Source organism: Boleophthalmus pectinirostris, unplaced genomic scaffold, assembly GCF_026225935.1.
Source record: "Boleophthalmus pectinirostris isolate CB_2022bp ecotype Guang Dong unplaced genomic scaffold, ASM2622593v1 HiC_scaffold_14, whole genome shotgun sequence".
NCBI classification, from domain to species: Eukaryota; Metazoa; Chordata; class Actinopteri; order Gobiiformes; family Gobiidae; genus Boleophthalmus; species Boleophthalmus pectinirostris.
The window spans coordinates 17,409,582-17,436,469 of NW_026571047.1; the positions used below are offsets into that span (position 1 = coordinate 17,409,582).

Consider the following 26,888-nt stretch of genomic DNA (forward strand, 5'->3'; position numbering starts at 1 on the left):
TAGATACAATTTTGAGGCTAGAAAACTGTTTTTTTTTTTAAATTCTCCTTAACAGAGAAGCAAATTAACTGATACCTGTACCTTGGAAATTCAAAATGGTTGTTTAGATTTAGATCATTTAACCTGTCAATCATTAAAAATCTATTATGTCTTTTACACTTTGCCTCGACTCCAGAATTTTGAACATTCTGATGAGGATTTTAAAGGGTCTGTAGAGAAGGTAATGAAAATGTGAAAGTTTATTGAGCTGTAAACATGTCTACCTTACAACAAAAACACATCTAATAAAGTGATATTTTATTTGAACAGCGCATTGGTTTGTGATGCTCTAGTTACCTCCAAATGTGTGATTGTCTTGCCCTGATGCCTCCATAACTTACCAGTACAAAAACAAGATAATAATTCTGTCACAGATAATTCCTTGGAGTTAACCACCTCACGTCCTTGTTCTGATCGCGCTCCAATTTGGGAGCACTTTCACGCCGTGGCTTCATAATTACAGCTTGACAACTGGAAAATAGAAGTTTATTTTTCGCACCCTTTCTAGGTGGATTAACAGGGCAAAACAAGCACCCAGGAACCTTCAAAATATTTCACTCTGCAGACAGTTCTTACTTGTGTCTTTATATTCTTACAGCTGTATTTTGGAACTTTTCTAATGGGAGTCTACCACCTGCTTGTTTCCATGGAGCTGTTCATTCATCCATTCATTCATTATAAAATTTAAGATGTTTAATCACATACAAAATACTGTAACGTAGCCTGATCCATCACCTGCTTGTCCATCCAAGCAAACCAATAATATCACCACGTAGATGGGCAGGTGGCTGACCCCCTTCAAAATGTTACTTAGTGCACCTTTAAATAGGAACAAGCAAATATAATGTGTGAATGACGTATGAACAATGACGTGGCTTCTAGACTCTACACCAGAATAAATGTACGGATAAAACACCCGGGCAATCGGAAATGACATTCTTATCAATTATCCTTGCAGTATCAAGTATCAAACCTTTTCTTTAGTATAAACATCGAGTTTGAAATTTCAGTATTGTGACAACTGAACTTCCAATCCAATAGACAAAATTTTTTTTCTGGAATATAAAATTAAGCTTTGGCTGAGGATGAAACTCCAGTATGTAAATACTGACCTCATGCATAGTGCTACAGTGATCATTTCATCACTAAACAAGTATGAGTGAATGGCATAAAATGAATGAACTAAATGATTTAACAGTTTAATACTCTTTCATAGTTATTTGACATTTATCAGCACTGCCAAAGCAAAACTATAGACACTGACTATTGATGTAATGTCGAAACCACCTGACATTTTTGGAAACATAAAACCTCCTATATCCGCTACAACCAGCCCCCTTTGAGCCATGACTCAGTGACTAGCGGGTGCAATATTTCTCAATCACTCGAGCTGAAATCCCCCGGCGCCCATACACGGCCATACAGACAGGCAAACAGCGCGAAGGGGACGAGACAAGAGACACTCACGCCTGACCCGCATGCCAAGTAGCCATCTTTGTACCCACCCTCTTTTTTATAACCTCCCTGGCTTACTCCCCATCCCATGTGAAGCCATTTACTACTAGCATACATCATAACCTCCTCCCAGACATGCAACCTGATACGTACAGGAATAGATAGCCATGCAGTGCTCAGGCAGGACCACACCTGTACATCACCTGACAGTTCCTGCACACATAGCCACATATAACATGACGGATGGGAGACTGACTTCACCACATAAACCACTAAAGACTCCTTCACACCCACAGCATGCAGCGTCCACAAGCTCCCGCTTTTATGTCACCGAAAAGGAAAACACCGGAACATCTCACCATCAGATACAGTAACTACGGATGCAAGGACATGGTTAGAGAGAGTTACCGTGGCTACTTAACAAGCGCGTCGGCCGCCTGGTGCACGCTGCCTCTCTGCACGCCTCCCTCTTCCTCCTCCCCTCTTTCCATCTTTGATTTTTTTTTCTCTTTTTTTTTAGCCTTCACTGCGGTGTCTTTACCCCAAGCCCACTGGATCAGCCACACAGTCCCCGCGCGCTTCTGCCTGCCTCTAGTAGCGCCTGGGAGGCAGTTAGCATCTCCAACAGCTCCCCTGCCCCTCCTCCTTCTCCTCTTCCTGCTATCTCTCTCTCTCTCCTCTTCTCTCTATCTCTCTTGTCTATCACTTCTTCCTTCGTCCGACAAAACGCAGCAGCTTTGAAATCCCCTGTTTCTTCCAGTCTCTCACTTGGAACAGCATGTGCCTTTTTTTTTTCTTTTTCCTCTCAATGCTACGGATTTGCCAACCATATGATATCACTTGGCTGCCATATATGGGCACGGCGGGTTGCCATGACGACATCAGACTCCACCTGTTTTGCCCCATCCCTCTCTGTCGCGGTCCACCTTTTTTCTGTAGGAGATGGATGGGCTAATTAGGGTTAATGTTTGCACCAATCTGAAGATGGCATACAACAGGGACCAGTGATAAATTTGACACAAAGTAAAAGTGACTATGTGGAGACATCAGCAGTGGCCTATTTTTTTTGTAATTAAAAAAAAAAAACTAAACAAGCATTGCAATTTTCTTACCATCAGTGATTTTTATGTCAATACATGAGGTCCTTGCTTCTAATTATTTTGAATCCTTGCTGTTCCCTGCGCAAAAACAGTGATTTAAATAGGGATGATTAATATGTATAGTTGCTCACAGTGATATCATGGTAGGGTTGTCAAAATAAATGAAAAAAGATATCTAGATAATTTTATATAGCACTTTTCATCAAGGAATCACTCACCCATTATACATCAGTGTACACAGTCACTGGGTGGGTTAAGTGTCTTGCCCAAGGACACAATAGCATTCATCTGTGGGAGCTGGAATTGCACCGCCAACCTGTGAATCAGTGGATCTGACCGCTCAACCAATGATGTTTATGTCAAGAGCAGGATTCAAATCTTTGGATCAGTGGAGAAATGCTCTACCAACTGAGCTACTCCTCTTACTCCTTATCACTGTGGTACCGAAATCAGTATCGGTAATCACCTTTTCCTTAGTATTAAAATTGAGTTTGAAGTTTTCACACGGCAGCAACACTACATTATGGGCATTCAAATGATAACGGCATAAACCGAACTTCTTCTGTAATATAAATAAAGCTTTGACAGAAGTTTGTAAGTATTGACACGATGCATACTGCTATAGAGCTAAATGAGACTGAAATGAATTTCACCACTGCCATATGAAATCGATAATTTTGAAAAGTTATGTTTTAATGGTGAATGTCCAGCTATAGATTAAATAGCTGAAGCTGTCCTGACTTCTCCCTCACTGTTGTGTAACCAGTCTGGCAGCCTCTCTGCATTTCTGAATTGATTATCTTTGCACAAACTTCTGCCTCCAAGTCGTACATTGGATTTAGACCGAATATTCTGCCTTTTTACCTTGACAGAATCAAAGTAACTAAGTAACTCTGGAACTCGAGCTAGAAATTACAGGATCTTTTATGCTTCAATACCTTACATGATACTTGGCTCAATGAATAGGCCTCCTGTATTAGAAAACCAGGTTTACTTCCTCTTTTTAAAGGACCTATATTACACTATTTTCTGATCCACGTTACAATGTTGTTTCCTGAAGATTTATTTTGTTTCATTGCATATGTTTAACACAAAAAAACCCTGCATATTTAGGCTGAGTTCTTCTCTCAAAACATGAAACACCCTGCTCCACCTTGTGATGTCATGTGGTTATATAGGAAGTGCTCCATTGTGTTTATACAGTGGAGCATGATTTTAGCTCTGGAATTGCCCATCTCTACTGAATAAAAAGGTAAAAGGTAGCTGTTAATTTGAAAACTATCACTACATGACATCACAAGATAGAACAGAGCATTTCGGGCTCTGGAGATGTAGACAGACTAATAATAAAGGGTTACTCAAACATGTGTGAATGAAACAAAACACTACTCCGGGTATGTTTTTGATGAGGTAACAGCATTATAACATGGCTTAAACCTCACGTCAATTTTGCATGATATGATATATAGAAGATATATTGATATTTTGGCACACTCCTACAATTAACACTAACTTCTGACATTTATTTAAACTGACATTAAAATAACATGAAAAGGTTGTGTTTGAGAGTGAAGAAGCAGCTCCAAAGCGCACGGAGGAGCAGGCTGTGTGGCTCTGACCATCTGCTGCAGGTATCACAGACAGAGCTCAGTGATTGATGGCACTTCAAAAGGAAGACCAAAGACTTAACTGGCATTTTTACATTTCTATCACGTTTTGATGATTATATTCTCATCTCATAGTCACATTCTGAGTACTGGATACCATCTAGTTACAGAAACATTAAGTGCTACCAAAAACTTCGACAAACTGGAGGCTTGATTTCATTGTGTAAGTTGAATAGTTTGAAGTGGCAATTATTTAGTAATTGCAATGTCCTGTAGAGATCAAAATAGCCCGTAACCATGGGACCTATTCTTTCTAAAAGCTGTTAACACTGCAGTTTAGAGTTGACATCAAACTTGTTCTTAATTATGTGTCATTGCTGTATTAGTTTAGCTTTTGATGTCAGTGTTCTCTCAATGTTAACGCCAGTGCTACAGCTCAACTTACTGATCTGAAAAAATTGAACTGATATTTTTTGCCAAACTTGTTCATCCCCAATAGTGAGTACACGATGACTCTCATACTCATATCATGTGCTACTGATGCTTTGAAGTAAAAAGCCTTCAAGCTGAGAAAGGTTACACATGTCACTTAGCCGCATGTGCAGTGAGATGTGTTGAATGAGTCAACGTGTCAAATGATGCTTTGTGGTTTTGTTGCCTCTGAGTTTATATTATTTTATGATGCAAATATCAAACATAAAGAATGTTAAAACCAGCGATGCACAGATACAGCTTTTTCTGTTCCAATACCTGAAATAAATCGATATCAGTGCAGAGAATTGTATCTATTTCCTTTAAACACAAATGGTATGTGGGAAACATAGCCAAATGTGTTTTATAATTTATTTATCATTTATATTCATTTATAGCTATTACAGAACAGCTTTGAAAAAATACAAGTTCAATAATACAATGTGTTTTGGGCCAATATTGGCAAGTAAATCATCTTATTACACCAATTTAGACTAAAATGGAATACTGACTGAACCAATATCTTGGGACAGATATTTTCATCAAAATTTCCAATATAGCCGATATATTGTACCAGTGCATCCCTAATGAAAACGTGTATTTTAAAATGTCACCACAATGCATGTCAGTTTATTCTACAGCCCCACAATAATAGCAGACAGTCCTTCCCTCAGGGTTGAACAGTGACCTGTGTAAAATTCTACATACATTAACATACAGGATAGTGGTAAATGAAGAGAAAACGTGGTGCGTGGGCTGTTGTTGCCCCGTTTCCATAGCGCCAGGAGGTCAGTGCACAGTTTAATGAGGATGAAGTGTAGTGAATCATGAGCCTCGGCCTTGACAGCCACCAGATCACGGACCCACAAACAGCTAAGGGGGTTTTTCAAGCAACATGCTACACCTCGCTATGGACGCTAACACAACATGACAGACCAGGAACTGCATCAAACAAATACACAGTAGATGTTGTGAATAAGAGAATGTTGTAAAAGAAAATGAATTTGAGTTTAGTGTTTTATTCTCCCAATTGAGATGGGTTTTTTTTTTTTTTTTTTTAAGAATAGTAATAAAAAAGAATATCAGGCGTAAACAATTCAACTATTTCAGTGCTGTTAGACTCCTCCCCACTTTGCAGAATTAATTTATCACAATACTAAGAGATTATTGTAAGAAGAAACAACTCACGATTACTGACACCAAGACCAAGCAACAGTACAATCCTTAGCACACATTCATTCAGATAAAAAAAAGTCCTCTGTGTACTTTCTGAATGATAAAGTAAGCATGTGAACGCATGTAGGTTTACTCTTGAGAGTAGAGATTGAATTGCGATAACTTTTTTCTTTCCAAAATTCTGACAATTCCTTTTTTTTTTTAAAATTAGATCTTAAACACAGTAATCAATTAACCAAATAGTCTCCATGATTGGATTTCACAGAAATCCACCATGTTTTTCAGTTCCCTTTCAGTTCCCAGTCCCCTTTTTGCTTTACTTTTTTCCAGTACGGCAGATCATGCGTGTCCCTGATCGGTTAATCCATTTATCAATCATGCCCATTTTAAAACTGGGAGATTCAACAATGACCAGATTCAAATATTGAAGTAAATATTCAAGTATTGAAAAAAATTGTATTCTGGATGCCAAGCAAACAATTCATCATAAATGTGCCAAATTGTGCCTGTAAAAATTGTGGTTGAGGTTCAAATCCCTCACAAAATGTTCAAAATGTTGGTATAATTAGTTTCACTTTATGCCTGTATTTGAAAGAAACAAAACCTGCATGTTTTATTTGGTATTCATTGTTTGTTCAATTATTGCTCCAGTCATATCAATATTAACCATTTTCAATATACTTTCCACCTCTACTTCAAGTGCTAGTTATAGTTTTCTATATTGTGACATGGGCCTACTTGCTCCATGTATTATAGTTAGTTCTTATATGTGGGCAGTGATTTACCTGCCTCCCTGCTGTGACTGTGCCCTGGGACACTGTGCCCGGGCTGTTGGAGTACTTGTTCTTCTGCATATCCATCAGTGCATCCCTCTGCCTCTCTATGTCGGCCTTATGGATGCTGTTGAGAGCCTCCAGGCTCTTGGCGGCCACAGAGTTGTGCCGGCGGTCCAGGGAGGAGGTGAAGCCCCCATTGTTGGTGCTGTTTTCGGGGAAACGTCTGGTCCCACGCCCCCCTCCGGCCGCCAGGGTGTGGTACTCCCGCGGGAACTCGGCATCACTGGCAGAGAGCATGGGACCCTTTCTCTTCTCTCGACCTGCACAGAAAACAATGTTATAACTTAGATAGGCCTGTCACAATAGCAAATTTGAAGCATGATATATTTCTACAAAGATATACTGCGATAAGCGATAATGACACAAATACCACTGACACAATAAGAATATTGCAAGATATTTCCAGAAAACCATTTTAAAATAGACAGTTTCATTTAAGGCTTGAACCGCAAGAAATAAATAGCAGAATGAACCAATAATTAGCCACAGAAATTACTTTTTCAACCCTCTACAGCTCATGTTTTCATTAAGGGTGTGCAAAAATATTGAAATATCTATATATCAAATAATTTAATGTGATGATACAGTATCAATATCGTGGGCTGCTGTATCGAGATATCACCAAGAGTATTTTTTGATATATTTTACTAAATTATTTTGTTACAGCGCTACAGGTTTTTTGCTTGTTCAGAAGAAGGAAACTCATTTATGCAACAGGTTTGACATTTTCACTGTTTTGATGATTAAAATGTTTGTGTTTCATATTTACTTTGCACAAAAAGTGGTTTAACAAAGACTTTTAGTATCACAGCCATGATTAAGCCTTTATTTTTTACTGAAATGCATCAAAACAATTAGAAATATATCGTATCGAATCAAACGCTCACTGTATTGAGATATGTATCATATCGTGGCCTCTGTATCGAAGTATGTATTGTATCTGCAACTTCTCAATGATACCCAGACCTAGTTTTCATGTTACATCAAAAATACCAGAAATCTTGCCATTTTTACAAAGATATTGTACACATGATAAATATTGAGACCCAAAATATATTGTTCCAGTTTTAACATATTGAACGATAAGTCGACATAGTAATTATTGTGACAGGCTTAAACTTAGGAAACATAGAATACAAAGAAACGCCATTAAAAACCATTAAATGGTTGTAGACAGGCGTGCCAGTAAACTACTTCTTACAGTAGTGTAGGTTAAACTTGCCTACCAGCCAGTCCCTTCTATGTTCTGATTGTATGAAGAAGAGTAGGGAACTCATAACTATAAAGCTTGACAATCTTTACTTCAAACAGTCCAACTAGAACCGCTAATTTGCAGCACCTGTCAAATGAGAGAAACTCCTTTTGAAAATTCTCGTATTATTCAGACCAAAACATATAACTTCTCTTATCTCAGATACATAAAAGTTTAGTGCTTTCATTGTTTATTCTACAGAAATCCCCACCGCTTTTCAGTCCTCACTAGTATTATATTTTGCTTTTTACTTGTAAGCCACCATGTTTGTTTTGACTCAAACAAGCATTTCTGTGACCCACACATCTTTATAAAGTTTTGTTAGAGCATGTTGTTCTGACTGGCCAGGCAAGGAGTCAACACCTACAGTGGGTTGCACACATATTTGGCCTAGAATAGTTGTTTCAAAAGTAGAATTTTTCATTTTGAGTGGTTCAGAGTATTTTCACTGCACTTCTATAAAAGTCAACAAAGAATCCAAACGCAATAAACTACAACAAGAACAACAGAATAATAACTGCAGACCCAGGAAGGCAATACCAGATTCTCTCCAGACAGTTACACAAATGACAAATGGACAATAGTGTATGTGCATAGTAGGGTCGAACAATATCAGAAAAATATCAAATTGTGATTTTTTTTTCTGGCAAGCAATTGTAATGTATACAAAGTATAGAATTTATAGAGTACAGAGGATATTGATATTACTGCAATATGAACTGAAACACTAGTACTATAAGCCTGTGTATTTCAGAACATGTTTGTAGGGGTTTAAACTACAGTTAACCATTTTTGTACTCAATACGACAAGAAAGAAAATGTGTTGTTTCCATTAGAAATCATGTTGTCTTTGCGATTTACGATCAAACTTGCAGCGCTTGTACATGCAATATTAGTGTGTGTATGGTTATTTGCATAATTATTGGAGAAGCCTGTTTGCTTATTTGATATTTGCGGCATTTGAAGTTGCTCAATGAACTGCAATTAATTAGCAAACGCAGCATACATAGCCTGTCATAAACCCACACAGTAAAAGGTCCAGCCTCAAGGCGGTGGCAGCAACTGTGAGAGTGCTAACAACGCAAATACATGAGTGCATTTTCTATTCACACAACACTAAACAAAACACAGAACACATATAAAAACATACACCTCCAGGTATATAGCCCATCTGAACACATCTGCAGCATCTGTCTATTTCAAACACTCAGACTGTCCCAAGAACCCTGCGGCGACTGTCCCCCCTCTACACAGAATGACAAGAGAATCTGCCTGCATATGTGTCAGGATCGGTCGTGGTAAAGTGACACAAATGGGAGTGATTGCTTGGTGTTATGGGAACAGTTTAGTGCCCCCTTGTGACCAACGGGACATAAAGCACAAGGTAAGCAGGTTGAATGTATGGAAGGCAGTGAGTTGAGTACAGAACGGTGCAGTGAGTAGTCTAGGCTATTTCTTTGCCCTTTTAACTAACACAGAGTGGATGGCAAGTAATAATTAGTGAGAAAAAGGGCATTGATCTTTATTATACTATGCTTACACTGAGAGAGAGACGGGAGAGAGAGAAAGAGAGGGAGGGAGACGGAGCGAGAGAGAATGAGAAAGAGAGAGAATATTGATTTACAATCTATATACAGAAAAAGTAATCAATCTATTATCAAGCTCTAGTTGGAGGAGGTTCTCTGTGTTAAATATTTATTTTAGATCAATAAAATATATGCATCTAGAGGTGGTTAAAATATCTAAAAATGGATATTATTGGATAGTATTGTAACTGTTTTTCTGAAGATATTCAAAATGTGTACTGTCTGTAAATTAAACCATTAAAAACACAGCAAAAAGAGTGAGTGAAAATACAATGAGTGACATCTGTGTCACTCTCCAAAAATAGGGTATAACTGATATATCTTCTCTCTTGTTAATGTTATGGCTCTTTCAAAACTTGATCCTCATTCGCAAAAACCCTGCTCTGGGCACCAGCCAATCAGCGAAGAGCGATACATTCTGTGTTGGCAACGATTCCCGAGATCAAGGATTTAAAGCTGGAACAAAGAGAATGTTTGGTGAAATAGCAGCGATTGGTTAAATGAAAAAAAGTACCCGCCTACTGTCGAGCAAATGAATTCTAAAGCTGCGAGGTCAGACCACGAAGTGAAACCGGCTGATGAATCAGGCTATATATATGGAGCTAGTGTAACTTAACTCCTGTTTACCTCACCTCCTCTCCAGACTTCAATTACTCCTCCCCGCTGCTCGCTGCACCTCCTCTTCATCCAATCAGTGCCCAGTCTCCTCCCTAGCCCCCCCTCGGCTTCTCATCATCTCATCGTCAACTTCACTCTTCTCAGCCTCACCTCTACCACCTCCAGTGTCCAGACATCTCCTAAACATCTAATCAGCTACACCCTTCATCGCAATGTCTTCTGTTGGGTCTGAGCGCTTCCAAGTTGGAATATATATGTTATGATCGAGATAAGACTTGTGAAAAACAGGTTTATAGAGAAGATATCTACTTTTCTACATCCCCTGCCTCTTCCTTGACTGAATGAGACATTGAGGTGGCCTGAACTCACACAACAATAGTTGTATTTGTGCTGTGAACTGCTCCGGAGTGATGGGAGACTGGTGCATACCTCTGTGCATCCATGGCAGGGGGAGCCGCAGAAGAAAACAGGGAATAGAAGAGAAGCAAGGCAATGATGTGACAAGGGTCTAGTGCGTTAATTTATGTGGAGCCTTGAGCAGACCCCGGTATGTGGGGGAGTGTGTATGTGGGACAAAGGGAGGCTATATTTCACCGGGAGAGGAAAGCAGGACTGGTCATCTGCAGCAGTGCACACTTAGTAGCTTTATGCTTGTATTTAGAGCAGTGGCAGCCATTAGCAAGGCAGTAACTCAATGCAACCGCAAACTATTATTTAACTAGTGATGTCACGACAATAGGCACCGACCAGACTACAGCCTAAACACTTAAAGTTAGCAATCTGATTTATGGGGGTTTAATAGAAGCTCTTAGCCTACTGTAGTCGGTGCCTTTTCCATATCAGTTACATGTACTGTTGGCCCCCCATAGTCTACAATAGGAAATGTCCATATTTCTTTTTAAAGTGCTTACTCAAGATATCACTGCATTAACATTGTGAAAAATAAAGCTCCTACATACATTTTCCCTAAAAAGTGCTCTGCATAACATAATGGAGGGTCCACCACCTGTTTGTTTCATAGAAATGTTATTGCTTTGTCTAGAGTATAGATTATTGTAATACATTACAATTCAGCTCTGTGGATAGTCAACCCTATTCAGAGAGAATTATTGAATTTTTGAGCAATAGAAACAATGAAAGAAAATGCTAGATGGAAATGTTTAAATTAAAGTCATACCATAGTAGCAGATCATCAACCAGAAAAGTTGCACAGTGCACCTTTAAGTTGTAGAAGTAGTTGGTACTAGTAATTGGCATACTGGTGCACATTAATTCCATTATTTGACAATTGTAGCCATATTCTCAAAATGGTTGTATAATTACTGACTGAAAATGTACAATAACAATTTTATTCTGGAATGGCTCATTCCATATTCTACATAATAAAAAATATGTACAGTATGTGTTGGTAGTAGCGGTAGTAGTACCATCAACTATGCTTTGAGTAGTTAAGTACATGTCCAAGTAAAAGTAATTGCAATAACAGAAATGCAAGCAATAATTTTAAAATGGCAAAAAAAAAAAAAACTATAATTTTTTTCCTCATATTGACCAATGACGACTTTTTAATTTAAAGGTGCACTGTGTAACTTTCTGGGAGGTGGCGCTACCACCTGCTTGTCTTTGTGATAATGTTATTGCTTTGTCTGGAATATTTCACAGCACACCATTAAACGTATCCATCTTGCATTCATTCAGTTAAAGCTGTTTTAATTGCTCAAAAATACCTTGAAAAACATGCATTCTTACTGTGAGTGGGGTCACCTCTCCATAGATCTGGCCTGTAACTTTGTTTGTTTTTATGGAAATGGCCAAGTTTAACACTATATTGTGGCACATTCCAGGCAAAGCAATAACATTTCACAGTGCACCTTTAATTTAATTGTGTCTTATTAAAAACACATTCAATTTTCAGGTGGAAGTGGCTGAAGAAGTAGAAGGAGAAGTACTTGAAAATGCTCACACTGAAATAATAATACTTCATTTTTAATACAGACTTAGATTACATAATGAATACTATTTCCCCTTCTCCTCCGCAATACTGGTGCATAAGTATCAGCCTGTGTGTTTTCCCTGGTCCAGCTTGTCATTAGTGCTGCTGGTGATGGTTAATGGCCTGCCACCTCTCTCAGCTTGCTCCTGGCACCTCCTCTGTTATTACTGCGGCAGCCCTGGCAGCTCTGCAGATGAATTGCTCTTTAATTTTCTGACTTTACTCGCATTGTTGAACCTCTAACTGTGATGTCCCTGTGGGGGAGATGTCACGTTTCATCCCTACTTACACACACATGCACTTCTTAAATATGCCACGCCAGTAGAATGTAGAGGGAGTGTCCTTTTATTAAAGAGTAAACCTCAGCTCATGGCCGGTCTACACGCTGACACGTTATTACCTAAACAGCATGGATTTGAGCCATATTTGTTTTCACTCGTCAGATCTATTAGTAATGAAACGCAGACCACATCTAAGGCACTGACCCAAATACTGCAATACGGATATGCTACTTCATCATGTGTAAGAATAATGAACTTTTATGTATCCTGTTACAAATAATAACAATAATGCGCTGGATTTCACTCCTGGGGTAAACTAACAGAAGCAGGGCTGCCAATCTGCACCATGAGCCACCAGTAACACTGACCCACACACAATCCACACAAACTAGTCAAGTGCCTTGCTTACGTACACAACAAAAGTCCTAAATTCTAGTCAGGTTTGCTTCCAAGATTAGGCATTGACAAGCATTTTAATCTTGTAACAGTACAAAAGTATAAAGTTTAAACTCACTTTCACCACAAAGAAACAAGCTTGACACTCAATACTATTTACAAAATACACTACCATTGATGCAGTCATGTAGAAATCTCCAGTGTCCTTTTACTATACAGTGGTCCCTCGTTTATCGCGGGGGTTACGTTCTAAAAATAGCCCGCGATAGGTGAAATCCAGGAAGTAGTCAACTTTATATTTTACAATTATTATATCTGTTTTAAAGCTGTAAAACCCCTCACCACACACTTTATACACCTTTTTCAGACAGCACCGTTAATTTTGCATCCTTCTTAAAACGTATTGCTGTTGTCGTCCTTATGTTGTTTTCCTCCTTCTTTATGTAAGCAACCGAAGATTAATTTATTCTGTAATGGAGTCTACAGTGCACAGTCCTGCACGGGTCCATTTTTGGAGACCCACACCCGTGCAGTCCAACACTGCACCTGCCTGCACCTGCCCGCACCTGCTCGCACCTGCCCGCACCCGCTCGTTAACCTGAGATTATATCAAACTTTTGCGCTGCATTCTCCACCAACTGAACCAAGACTAAACCAGGACTAACCCAGGACTAAACCAGGACTGAACTATGACTAAAACAGGACTAAACCAGGACTAAACCAGAACTCACTGTTGGACCGGGCTCGGGGTGACTGAAGGAGAAAGGACCGGCTCAGAGCTCTGCACATCACGGACCTAATCGCGGCCGTCACCCAATCGTGCTTTTCGTTCTTAAGTCCAAGATTAGTCCTGGTTTAGACCTGGTTTAGTTGTGGTGTAGTCCTGGTTTAATCCTGGTTTAATCCTGACCCGCCCGTATGTAATCACTACCTGCCTGATTAGGACACAATGTGTGTTCATACGCTGTAAAAAAAAAAAAAAAAAAAAAAAAAGCATGCAAATTTGGACAAAAAAAAATCTGCGAAACAGCAACACAGCGAAAGGTGAACCGCGATATAGCAAGGGACGATTGTACCATAGATATTGGCCAAATTGGTCAAATTTATTTATTTTTTTTCTGTATGAATACCTGAATATATCTAGTTTACATACAGTTCTATTATTTTTATGTAAATAGGCATATTTTTTGAAACCCCAAAACACAAACTCATACCAATTTGCTAAACAGTAGAGGCACACAGCTGAATTGCTGACCATTGTTGCAGACAGACAGATTATGTTGTCTTTATTATTATCGAGAGAAGCTTAAACACTGGTGAGTGATTGTCAATGTGCCACTTAGACCATATCTCACAAACTCGGGACAAGACCCAAAAGGACCGCCCCTGGCCTCCCCCAAACATTTCTCATTACAACACTGCACAATATATGTCTATATGTGTGTGTTTGTGTGTGTGTGTGTGTGTGTGTGCGTGTGTGTGCGTGTGTGTTAGGCGAAGTACAACCTTGGCTGGTGCTGGTCAGGGCCTGTCTGACACAAGCTATTTTTTAGTTTTATGGTTTAATCGTACTGAGACCTCATCATTTGTACTTGTCAGTTCTCCAGTCAATTTTACTTATATATTTTTACACACTGTTTGATATATTGTCTCAGTTCTGTCTATGGCACACACATTTAAGGGCTCCATGCTATTAGAATAAGTACATACTCTGAAAACTGGTGCTGCAGACAATTCATTATCAGCGTCACTGTGACTATGAATCACATGCTGATACTCACTTGACATAAACCTTTTTTTATTAAAGAACATTTTGGTTCCATTTTAGCTTTTAGTTTTTGGAGTGGCACATGTTAATTTGTAACTACCAAAGACTGAAATACCTTTTGCTATAATAATCTAGTTGGTTAAAATTCCACTAAAGCTGGCACATCTATCATCTTTGTAAGAATATTTCATTCAAACCAAGAATTTAAAGGTTGTATAGAGGATTTTCCAAGGAACGAGAAATCCAGTGACTGTTTGTCCTTTTTCAAATGTTGCGCATGCGTGAAACCACCCCCCCTCCCCTACAGCTCCCTACGTAGAAACGCCTCCTCCCGCCTCCTCGTTACACCAGAAACAGGTTTGTTTACAGCTGGTGCGCTGCACATGACTTGTAAACAACTAACTACAGTGTTGGTTAGGCAAGGCAGAGAAGTGAGGAGCGGGTGCGCGGACATTTCGTGCGCGGACGAGAAGTGAGGAGCAGGGAGAAGAGCGGAGCAGGGAGCAGGGAGAGGAGAGAGGAGAGAGGAGAGGGGAGCGGTGCGTGGAGATTCCGTGCCCGGAGAAGTGAGGAGCAGGGGGAAGAGCGGATCGGGCAGCGGGGAGAGGAGCAGGAAAGGGGTGCAGAGAAGGGTGCGCGGAGATTCAGTGCGAATGAACTAGCTACAACACGCAGCAGCAAGCGGGCTCTTTCTTTGCATTGAAAATTACGTTTTCAGACATAGGATATCGCTTTCGTGTCCTGAAAAACGTTTGTCTAGCTCTTGGAAATAAAGTACGTTTTCATAATAAGCAGAAGTGACCTGTCCAGGAGTAATGTGGCGACCAATGCGTCAGTCTTTAGACCCTGCGTCTGCTTCAGTTGCGCCATCGCTGGAATGAATCTTCAAGAATCACCTTAGTTTGGCTTCGCTGCTTTTCCCCTTGTCTTCTTCTTTCAGCAATCTCAAAAACAGACTTTCTTTTGCGGCTAACTGCTCCTGGATTCTTGTCGCCATTGCAACAAACTTTGTGCTAACTGCGAGGAAGATATAGGTAAAAAAAAATCCGCTAAGAACTGTTGCGTTGGTGGAGTAAACAGCGTCTGTGCGTCTTGCGTCTGTGGACTGCGTGACAGACGTACGTAAGCCACGTAATGGCGGCGCGCAGGCAAGTCAGTTACGCTAGAAACGTAGGGAGATTGATTGACAGCCTGTCAGCTAACAGATAACGAGGCAGTGTCGTTATCTATTGGCAAATGTTTAGCTGGCCCCACCACGTCCAGAGTTGATGAATTTTTATTCTCTTTTTTTGGTCATCATAATTACAAGGCTACTGCACCTCTATAATGCTATCATTGACAATTTGAAACCAAAAAAAATCCTCCATACAACCTTTAAGCAAGAAACAACAAAATTTTTTTTTTCTTCTTTGTAACAATACATGTTAACATCGTGATTGAGATATATGTAATTATAGTTTTGATTATTGATTTCCAATCAGTACAACTGTAATAAAAATTTGAGGGAGTATAATTTATATATATATTTTTTTAATTTACATACACTACTTTTATAACACCCTCATTTTTCCAGTTATTTAATGCAATTCAAGTCGTACAAGTCCAATGAAGAGCTTGAAATGGTACAAAAGTAAGTACTGAACAGACAGAGGTTAAAAAAAAGATAAAAGAACAAAACACAAGTCCAAGCTCTGACAAAACTACCTCAGGAAAAAAGTACAAGATGGTAAAGCTTGAAAACATGGAGTGTCCAGCACAGTCTCCAGACTTAAACCCCATCGAGCTGGTTTTGGGATGAACTGGACAAAAGAATAAAAGCCAAGCAACCTGCAAGTGCCACACATTTATGGGAACTTCTGCAACAGATTTGGGAAGAACTTTCTGAACAATATTTGATTTTTATTGTAAAAAGAACGAGCCATGAGTGTGTTCAGCTGTTATATCTGCCAAAGGTGGACACTTTCATGAATCAATAGTTTTGAATATGTCTTGGTCAACAGTAAACAGTGAAAATTGAAAAAAGTATAGTGTTCTAAAACTTTTGACCGGTAGTGTATCTTTTTACTGACAACCTTCTGCAATATTTTAGCCCTTATAAAAATCTAAGCATCCTTCTGACACAGACCATGACAAAATATCTGTACACTATAGGCTGCAGTCACAATTCCATGGATCACATCAAAACTGGGGCACTTCCACCTCATTTCCTTCCACATTTGACCCCACGGCCACCAAGACCTTTCTGTTTAGAGTTAGCGTGTTTTTCCGTGTGACTGAGTGGGTTTCCTCCAGTTTCCTCCATCAACCCAAAACATGCATGGTCAAATCCTCAAGCTAAGGCTGTCCTGACCAAGGCTAAGTCAAGACAAGTTTCCCTAGTGGACTTGGGTTGGATGAATGGGTCAAATGCAGACAATAAAGTGCACCTTAAACTGACTAACTAGGGACTAAAACTGGAACTAAACTTGGACTAGAGCAGGACTAGGAGAGGACCAAACCAGATCTACATCAGTCCTAAAATGAAGCAAAACCAGTGAAGCTAGCCTATATAAATTTGTGTCCAGAATTGACGGTGCTCTCCTCCGTCTTCTCTTTTGAGTTTAAGGACCATAAAAGACTTCTGTACCAATACACCCTCTCTCCGTTCTCATCTTCGGCAATAAATCCTCCATGCTTCATTGGTGCTGATTCATTCATTTATTCATGTATTCATTTTGTATAATCTCAATCATATTCCACGTAGCAGCCACTGGCATCCTTCCAGCTTTCTCTTCTCCCTTCTCTGTCTCTCCATCATAAAGCTCTCAATTCAACGGAGACATTAATTAAGAAGGAAGGGAGAGAGAGAGAAAGAGAGAATGTTCCTCTATCCACAAATTATAATATCCAGCTCTCCGGGGCACTTGAAAATTAAAGTAAAAACCCAAACAAGATCAGAACGCCAGAGCTGAGCCGGCTATATTTGGAACAAGGTCTGCCTCTTTCTGAATATGAAATTTCTACAAACTGTTACCAGCAGGGAGGCTCAGGAGACCAGAAATCACAGGCACAATATGCAGCACTTAGAGTTAAAGGAAGCAGCGTCTAGTCTGACATATATAAATTCTCACACACACGAGACAAATTTAACACTTTAATGCTAAAATCTTCTACAAAGATGCTACTTACATAACTTATATAAACATATTTTAAGACAGGGATTCCCAAACGGTGGATCAGTACCAAAAGTACACCCCTGGAAACTTTAAAGTAGACTATCTTTAATATGTCAGTTTTTATTACGGATAAAATACTTAATATTTAAAATAAAATACATAATGGTAAGAGAAAATACATCAAAACTAATTAAAACATTATATAAGTACTGTTAGATTTGTGGTAATTCAAACAACAGTTACTAATACTACTACCTTACTCCTTATAAAAGAAACTGCCCCTACTAGTGTGTGGTCACACACTGAATGTAGTTTCATTATTTAGAAGTGAATGACATTAAGAATTCACAAGAAGCCTACTCTATAATGAAGAATACATACAAACATACGCCTCCTCGGGTTGCTCAATTAATAATGTGTTTTATGATAAAACTTTCCACCACTTTGTGACAGAACCAAATAATCTTAAGTAATGTTCTTTATCATTGCGGTTACTGAATCTGGTACAGTAGTATTTGTAAATTTGAAGGCCTGAAGTTTGTAATATCACTACATGACTACTGACTAGGGCTGGGTATCATGAAGAAGTTGTCAATACGACACATACAGTACCTTGATATATAGGCCATGATACGATACATATCTCGTTACAGTGCACTTTCAGTTTGATACAATATATTTTAAATCAATTAGATGCAGTTCAATAAAAAAAATAATAGCTAAATGATGGCTGTCATACTAAAAGTCTTTGTTAAACCACTTCCTGTGCAAAGTTCAACACAAACACAAACATTTTAACCATCAAAACAGTGAAAATGTCAAATATGTTGCATAAATGAGTTTCCTTTTTCTGAACAAGCAACAAAACTGTAGCGCTGTAACAAAATAATTACATAAAATATACCAAAAATACTCTTGGTGATATATCGATACAGCAGCCCACAATATTCATATTGTATCATCACATTAAACGATACAATATATCGAGATTGCTGTATTTTTGCACACCCCTACTACTGACTGTATTTAACTTAGGAAAAAGTGTAAATATGTAAAAAGATATAAAAGTGCCCAAATGCTTGTGATACACCTTATATTCACTCTATTTGCCTTATTTGAATACAAAACCAAGTCTATCTCATTTTCAAAAACCAAAGAGGAGTCACTTATTGCTGGCCATCTGATCATCAAGGGTCCTTCCACTTCAGGCCTTTTGAAGTTAAAGTACTGCACTCACCTTCTATGAAACCAACTAATGAAATTGAAAGATAAAACAGATATGAAATAATGGGCGATGCTATATAAGTGAGACATTTCTGGTGCATTTTGAGCAACTCACCCACTAAGTCTTTTCTGACCTCCAGTTCAATTTTCTCTTATCTATTATTCATTTGGAGCAGGGAGATTGATTAAAAAAAAAAAAAGTTACGGCCATGTCTCAAAATACCAGGTCTAAAATATCTTGTCATGAACACATTGCCTGGGGACAGTACCCAGAATTCCCAGAGTGCAGTGCAGGTTTGTCAGGAGAAATGGTCTCTTGTCAATGCACTGTGCTCTGGGGTGTGGAGTAAACCAGGCTCAAGGACGGTTAAATCTCAACACGAGTAAACAGCCATGGGCAAAAAAAGAACATGTGATTCTGCACATGATAAAGCGCTGATCGAAAGAATCTGAAACATGATGGAAATGGACGTAAACATGACTGACGGACCGGCTATGTTACTACAATAACATACACAACTAAATATAGTTTCAGTAGTAGAAACTAGTGTCAATAAAAGCATGTAGTTTGGCGTTCAGCTCACGAGAGTAGCAGTTAGAGGAGTGAATTTGGAGCCAGGTCAATACTAAGAATTTATTTATGTACAAAATGGCAAAATAAAAGTACCAGAATTAAATACAGAAGGTTAATGCGAACATTTTAAGACAAAAAGGCAAAGCTCACTCAACTTACAGAGAGAGGGGTGACAACTTTCCAATGTAAAGTCAACTGGAAACAGAGTTGATGGAGCCAGAAGCACGCCCATGAACAATTACGAAAGCCGGGAGCGCTCATAACAAACGCAAATGCCGCAACACAACAAAAAGCCACAACAAGCCAAAAAGCCACAACGAAAGTGACCGCGGGACTCTGTTATCCGATGGACCAAGCGACAGTCAGTGACATCGATCCTGGCCACAAAACAAATTGCTTTTACTTATGTTTCCAACTTCATTCACTTCCCGCTTGATCCTTTAACGCTTTGTTTGGTTCGTCGGAATCCCGCAGTCACTTCCGTTGTGGCTTTTTGGTTTGTTGTGGCTTTTTGTTGTGTTGTGGCATTTGCATTAAAATAGAGTCCTGCAGTCACTTCCGTTATGGCTTTTTTTTTTTTTTTTTTGTGGCTTTTTCTTGTGTTGTCGTGTTTGTATTTGTTGCGGCGTTTGCGTTTGTTATGAGCAGTCCCGGCTTCCATAAATACTTTCTATTTGGAACATGGCGGTTAGTGGGTTAACTATGTCCATTTATATACACGGTCTATGGTTAAATGGCAGAGTCTAGTTTACTAATACAAAATGAAAAAGGACTGAAAATCTGAATCAATCAATGTGAGCAAAAATACAAAAAGACAAGAGAAATTTTTTGCCATATTGCCCAGCCCTGTAAGTACTTGTACACAGGACCTGAGCCTTCATTTAGTTAATTCAAGTCCAAATTTAATTTAGTCTTTAGGTTTCAGTTCCCCTTCAAAAGCACGTCTGGTTATTATAATTTTTAGTTCTGAATTAGTCCTGTTATCTGACTCTGGTGAATATTAGTCATAGTGTGAAATCAATAGAGGAACTCAAGTATTACAAATAAATAGGTTAAAAATATCACAGATCCCTTAAAAATTGACTTAATAATGCCTATGCCAATGCCATGCTTTTATTTTAAAGGAATATAGTTGTTTTTTTAATTTTAGATGTCATGTGGAAAAATTTACATGGGTTATTGTTGTCACACAATAGACCCTAACACACACAAACTGAACTAAAAATCAAAAAGATGAGCAAAATAACAACTTAACAACAGCAATACACATCAATCATGTTCTTCTGTCTCACCAATTTGAAGCTTTTTTGTAACACATTTCCATGATTAAGAATTTAATGAAAATCGCTAAGACCTAAAACAATATTTACACTGATTTGTCTACAGTTGGGTGCTATTTCAAACTGCAGCTGTTGCTTCCTCGTTGAGAACCAGTGTTACTATGGAAACATTGTCAACGTCCGAGTATGCTGTTTAACAAACAAAATAAAGTGAGCTCGGCTGGATTGTACACTGGATTCATAACATTGTTATTGTATTTTATGTAATGTATGTTTTGTGTGGATGTTGTCTCTGTCTTCATCTATGTTACGTTGTGGTGTCTACAGAAGATGAATCTCACAGGTCTGGTAAAGAAAGTGAACATTTTTAAGATCACCTGAACAAAAATCTAAGAGGCAAGGAGAATCTGTTAATAAAAAATAAAAAATAAAAATCCAAAACACTCAACACAGTGCTGACATGACTTGTGATAGTTTTAGAATATTAAGAAATGAGAACTAGAGTCCCAAAAAGATAAGAGCTTCCTTTGTGTCAAAAAGTCAAGGACACCAATGTCAAAAATAAAAAAGAATACAATTAATAATGACAATGTTTTAGTGGCTTTTTCAGTTCTGTTTTAACATTTTCTCCGAGCTTCTGTGTTCCCGTGGTCAAGCTGGAAAATACACTGACCAGTACAAGACAGTAAATGCTCAAATGCCAAATTGCTAGTCAGTTTGAGTCAGTGTATTAACCCAGATATTATGATTGTGATTGTTACTTTCAAATCAACGTTTGAGAGTGAATTTATGCTTTTGTTGACATCCAAGCAGCTTCACACAAGAAGGATGGATGAGCTGCTGCGAAATGTCTGCATTCAAAAAATGTTTGCCCAGTTCACAGGATTGAATTTTTCTTTTGAATTTGTATTTTTCTTTGGTATTCTATTATAGCCACAGAATCAAAACTGCACCATTAGCCACTCCAACCACCAATCACTCACTCACACACACATTCATGCTAGGCAAGGTGAAAAATTATTCATACCCCTGACAAATTTTGACTTAAAGTTACTTTTATTCAACCAGCAAGTTTTTTCTTGATTGGAAATGACACAGGCGTGTCCCAGAAGATAATAAGACAATGTACAAGAGGCATCATTGTGGAAAAAATAATTTCTCAGGTTTTATTTACATTTGAACAAAAAGTGGCATGTCCAGAATTATTCATACCCTTCTCGATAATCAATAGAAAAGCCTTTATTGGCTTTTACAGTAATCCAATGCTTCCTATAATTGCTGAAAAGTTTTTTGCATGTCTCCACTGATATTTTTGCCCACTCATCTTTAGCGGTGAACTCCAATGCTTTCAGATTGAAGGGTCTCCTTGCCATCACCATTTAGCTCCCTCCACAGATTCTCAGTTGGATTCAAGTCAGGACTCTGGCTGGGCCACTGCCAAACAGTAATGTTGCTGTTTAATAACCATTTCTTCACCACTTTTGCAGTGTGGTTTGGGTCACTGTCATGCTGAAATGTTCCTCTGGTGCCCAAGTCCAAGTTCCTCTGCAGGCTGCTTGATGTGGTTGTTGAGAATCTTGATCTATTGCTCTTTGTTCATGGTGCCGTTTACTGTGATTAGACTCCCTGGCCCCTCCTTGAACCATCACCTTATCGTGGTGGAGGGGTTTGAGTGCCCGAATGATCCCGGGAGCTATGTTGTCGGGGGCTTCATGCCCCTGGTAGGGTCACCCAAGGCAAACAGGTCCGGGGGGACGGGTCAGACGAAGAACGGTTCAGAAGCCCCACATGATGAGCAACACACAGAGGCCAGTTACGTCGCCCGGATTGGCGTCATCGGGGCCTCACCCTGGAGCCAGGCCTGGGGTGGGTGCTCATCAGCGAGCGCCTGGTGGCCGGGCCTTCCCCCACGGGGCCCGGCCGGGCTTAGCCCGAAGGAGCGACGTGGGGCCGTCCTCACGTGGGCCCACCACCCACGGGAGGAGCCATATGGGGCTGGTGCAGAGAGATCTGGGCGGCAGTCGACGGCAGGGGCCTCGGCGACCAGATCTCCGGACATGGAGACTAACTCTGGGGACATGGAATGTCACCTCGCTGGGGGGAAAGGAGCCTGAGCTTGTGCGGGAGGTTGAGCGTTACCGACTAGATATAGTCGGCCTCACCTCCACGCACAGTTTGGGCTCTGGAACCCAACTCCTTGAGAGGGGCTGGACTCTCCATTTCTCTGGCGTTGGCCGCGGGGAGCGGCGGCGGGCTGGTGTGGGCCTGCTCATTGCCCCACAGCTCAGCCACTGTGTGTTGGAGTTCACCCCGGTGAACGAGAGGGTCGCATCCCTGCGCCTTCGGGTCGGGAACAGGTCTCTCACTGTGGTGTCGGCCTACGGGCCGAACAGCAGTGCTGAGTACCCAACCTTCTTGGAGTCCTTGGGAGGGGTACTAGACAGTGCACCGACCGGGGACTTCGTTGTTCTCCTGGGGGACTTCAACGCCCACGTGGGCAACGACAGTGACACTTGGAGAGGGGTGATTGGGAGGAACGGCCTCCCCGATCTGAACCCGAGCGGTGTTTTGTTATTGGACTTCTGTGCTAGTCACGGTTTGTCCATAACGAACACCATGTTCGAGCACAAGGGTGTCCATAAGTGCACGTGGCCCCAGGACACCCTAGGCCGGAGGTCGATGATCGACTTTGTAGTCGTGTCATCTGATCTCCGGCCGCGTGTCTTGGACACTCGGGTGAAGAGAGGGGCTGAGCTGTCAACTGATCACCACCTGGTTGTGAGTTGGGTTCGCTGGCGGAGGAGGAAGCCGGAAAGACCTGGCAGGCCCAAGCGTGTAGAGAGGGTCTGTTGGGAACATCTGGCGGAGCCCTATATCAGAGGGACTTTCAACTCGCACCTCCGGGAGGACTTCTCCCGGATTCCGGGGGAGGCCGGAGATATGGAGTCCGAGTGGGCTTCATTCTCGGCCTCTATTGTCGATGCGGCTGCTCGGAGCTGTGGGCGTAAGGTCTGTGGTGCCTGTCGCGGCAGCAATCCCCGAACCCGGTGGTGGACACGCCATCAAGCTGAAGAAGGAGTCCTATCGGACCTTGCTGGCTCGGGGGACTCCTGAAGCAGCTGACGGGTACCGGCGGGCCAAGCGTGCTGCAGCCCGTGTGGTCGCGGAGGCAAAAACTCGGAGCTGGGAGGAGTTCGGGGAGGCCATGGAGGAGGACTATCGGACGGCCTCAAAGAGATTCTGGCAAACTGTCCGGCGCCTCAGGAGGGGGAAGCAGTTCTTCACCAACACTGTTTACAGTGCGGGGGGAGAGCTGCTGACCTCGACTGGGGAAGTTGTCCGGCGGTGGAAGGAATACTTTGAGGATCTCCTTAATCCCACCGTCACGTCTTCCGAGGAGGAGGCCGAGGCTGGGGACTCGGAGGCGGACTCATCCATCACCCTGGCTGAAGTCACTGAGGTGGTTGGAAAGCTCCTTGGTGGCAAGGCTCCGGGGTTGGATGAGATCTGTCCTGAGTACCTTAAGTCTCTGGATCTTGTGGGGCTGTCTTGGCTGACACGCCTCTTCAACATCGCGTGGCGGTCGGGGACAGTACCTCTGGACTGGCAAACCGGGGTGGTGGTCCCTCTGTATAAGAAGGGGGACCGGAGGGTGTGTTCCAACTATAGGGGGAACACACTCTTCAGCCTTCCCGGTAAGGTCTATGCCAGGGTACTGGAGAGGAGAATCCGGCCGATAGTCGAACCTCGGATCCAGGAGGAGCAGTGTGGTTTTCGTCCTGGCCGTGGAACACTGGACCAGCTCTACACTCTCCATCGGGTGCTCGAGGGTTCATGGGAGTTTGCCCAACCAGTCCACATGTGCTTTGTGGACTTGGAGAAGGCATTCGACCGTGTCCCTCGTGGTGTCCTGTGGGGGGTGCTCTGGAAGTATGGGGTCCGGGGCCCTTTGCTAAGGGCTGTCCGGTCCCTGTATGACCGGAGCAGGAGCTGTGTTCGCATTGCCGGCAGTAAGTCAGACCTGTTCCCGGTGCATGTTGGACTCCGCCAGGGCTGCCCTTTGTCACCGGCTCTGTTCATTGTATTTATGGACAGAATTTCTAGGCGCAGTCAGGGGCCGGAGGGGGTCCGGTTTGGGGACCACAGGATCTCATCTCTGCTATTTGCGGATGATGTTGTCCTGTTGGCTTCATCGAACCAGGACCTGCAATGTGCACTGGGGCGGTTTGCAGCCGAGTGTGAAGCGGCTGGGATGAAGATCAGCTCTTCTAAGTCTGAGGCCATGGTTCTCGGCCGGAAAAAGGTGGCTTGCCCTCTCCGGGTGGGTGGGGAGTCTTTGCCTCAAGTGGAGGAGTTCAAGTATCTCGGGGTCTTGTTCACGAGTGAGGGAAGGACGGAACGTGAGATTGACAGGCGGATCGGTGCAGCTTCGGCAGTGATGCGGTCGCTGTATCGGACCGTTGTGGTGAAGAGGGAGCTGAGCCGAAAGGCTCTCAATTTACCGGTCAGTCTTCGTTCCTACTCTCACCTATGGTCATGAGCTCTGGGTAGTGACTGAAAGGACGAGATCGCGGATACAAGCGCTTGAAATGGGTTTCCTCCACAGGGTGGCTGGGCGCTCCCTTAGAGATAGGGTGAGGAGCTCAGTCACACGGGAGGAGCTCGGAGTAGAGCCGCTGCTCCTCCACGTCGAGAGGAGCCAGCTGAGGTGGCTCGGGCATCTGTTTTGGGCATGTCCCACCGGGAGGAGGCCCCGGGGAAGACCCAGAACACGCTGGAGGGACTAGGTCTCTCAGCTGGCCTGGGAACGCCTCGGGGTCCCCCCGGAGGAGCTGGAGGACGTGTCTGGGGTGAAGGAAGTCTGGGAGTCCCTGCTTAGGCTGCTGCCCCTGCGACCTGGCCCCGGATAAGCGGACGAAAATGGATGGATGGAGACTCCCTGGCCCATTGGCTGAAAAACATCTCCAAAGCATTAGGTTCCCACCACCATGTTTGACAGTGGGAATGGTGTTCTTAAGGTTGAAGGCTTCTCCTTTTTTACACCAAATCATCAATACATAATTGTGGCCAAACAATTCAATTTTTGTTTCGTCTGACCATAAAACAAAAGACCAAAAGTTTCTTCTTTGTCCAGATGAGCACTAAACGGGCTTTTGTGTGCCTTATCTGGAGAAGTGGCGTCCTCCTTGGTCTACGTCCGTGGAACCCAGCAGTATGTAGTGTCTGTTGGATTGTCTGCTTTGAGATGTTGCCACCAGCAGAGCCCCACACAGGTGTCACTTTTAGCTTCTGACCACATCTTGTGAGATTTTCCACAGTGTGGAACGTCTTGTATTTTAATAATTCTTTGCACTATAGCCACTGGAACTTGAAAACATTTAGACATTGGCCTTATAGCAAATTCCTGACTTGTGAGCAGCCACAATACACAGCCGTAGATCCTCAGAGAGCTCCTTTGTCTTAGCCATGACTGTTCACAAACCAACTGCAAAGACCTGCTGTTTTTCACCTGTTCAGTTGCTTAAAACAGCTCTTCCTAGTGAATCAGGGGAATTAGGAAGTTTTAGAACAGCTTGTGCTGTTTGGAATGGTATAGAACTTTGGATTTTTCCATAGACTCTGACAGTTTACAAAGGGTATGGATAATTTTGGACATGCCACTTTTTGTTCAAATGAAAATAAAACCTGAGAAATATTTTTTTTCCACAATAATGCCTCTTGTACATTGCCTTATTATCTTCTAGGAGACGCCTGTATCATTTCCAATCAAGAAAAAACTTGCTGGTTGTATAAAAGTAACTTTAAGTCAAAATTTGTCAGGGGTATGAATCATTTAGAGGCACTGCTACCCCACCTATAGTATTTGCCTGACCAGCCAGCTTTTCATGGTGTTTTTCTCCTTTTTTAAGTATACGCTGTCATGTTCGTTTTGACGCGATCAGAGCATGTGTGTATTTGTGACTGGTTGATCCACCTGTCAATCACATCCTCTGAAATCAGGGAGACAGGATACAGCTCCAGATCCACTCGTCTTTGTAAAGTTTTGTCAAAGCATGTGCTTTTGGCTGGCTGTAGGT

General features: G+C 41.5%; 1 protein-coding gene across 1 annotated transcript in view; it reads right to left on the reverse strand.

The window, feature by feature from the left end:
- Positions 1-26,888, reverse strand: part of LOC110154359 (SRC kinase signaling inhibitor 1-like) — a 105,203-nt gene that overhangs the window by 58,405 nt on the left and 19,910 nt on the right. The window contains exon 2 of the mRNA XM_055150264.1: positions 6,634-6,944. Within this exon, the coding sequence (XP_055006239.1) occupies positions 6,634-6,944 (311 nt within the window). The remainder of the gene's footprint in view (positions 1-6,633; positions 6,945-26,888) is intronic.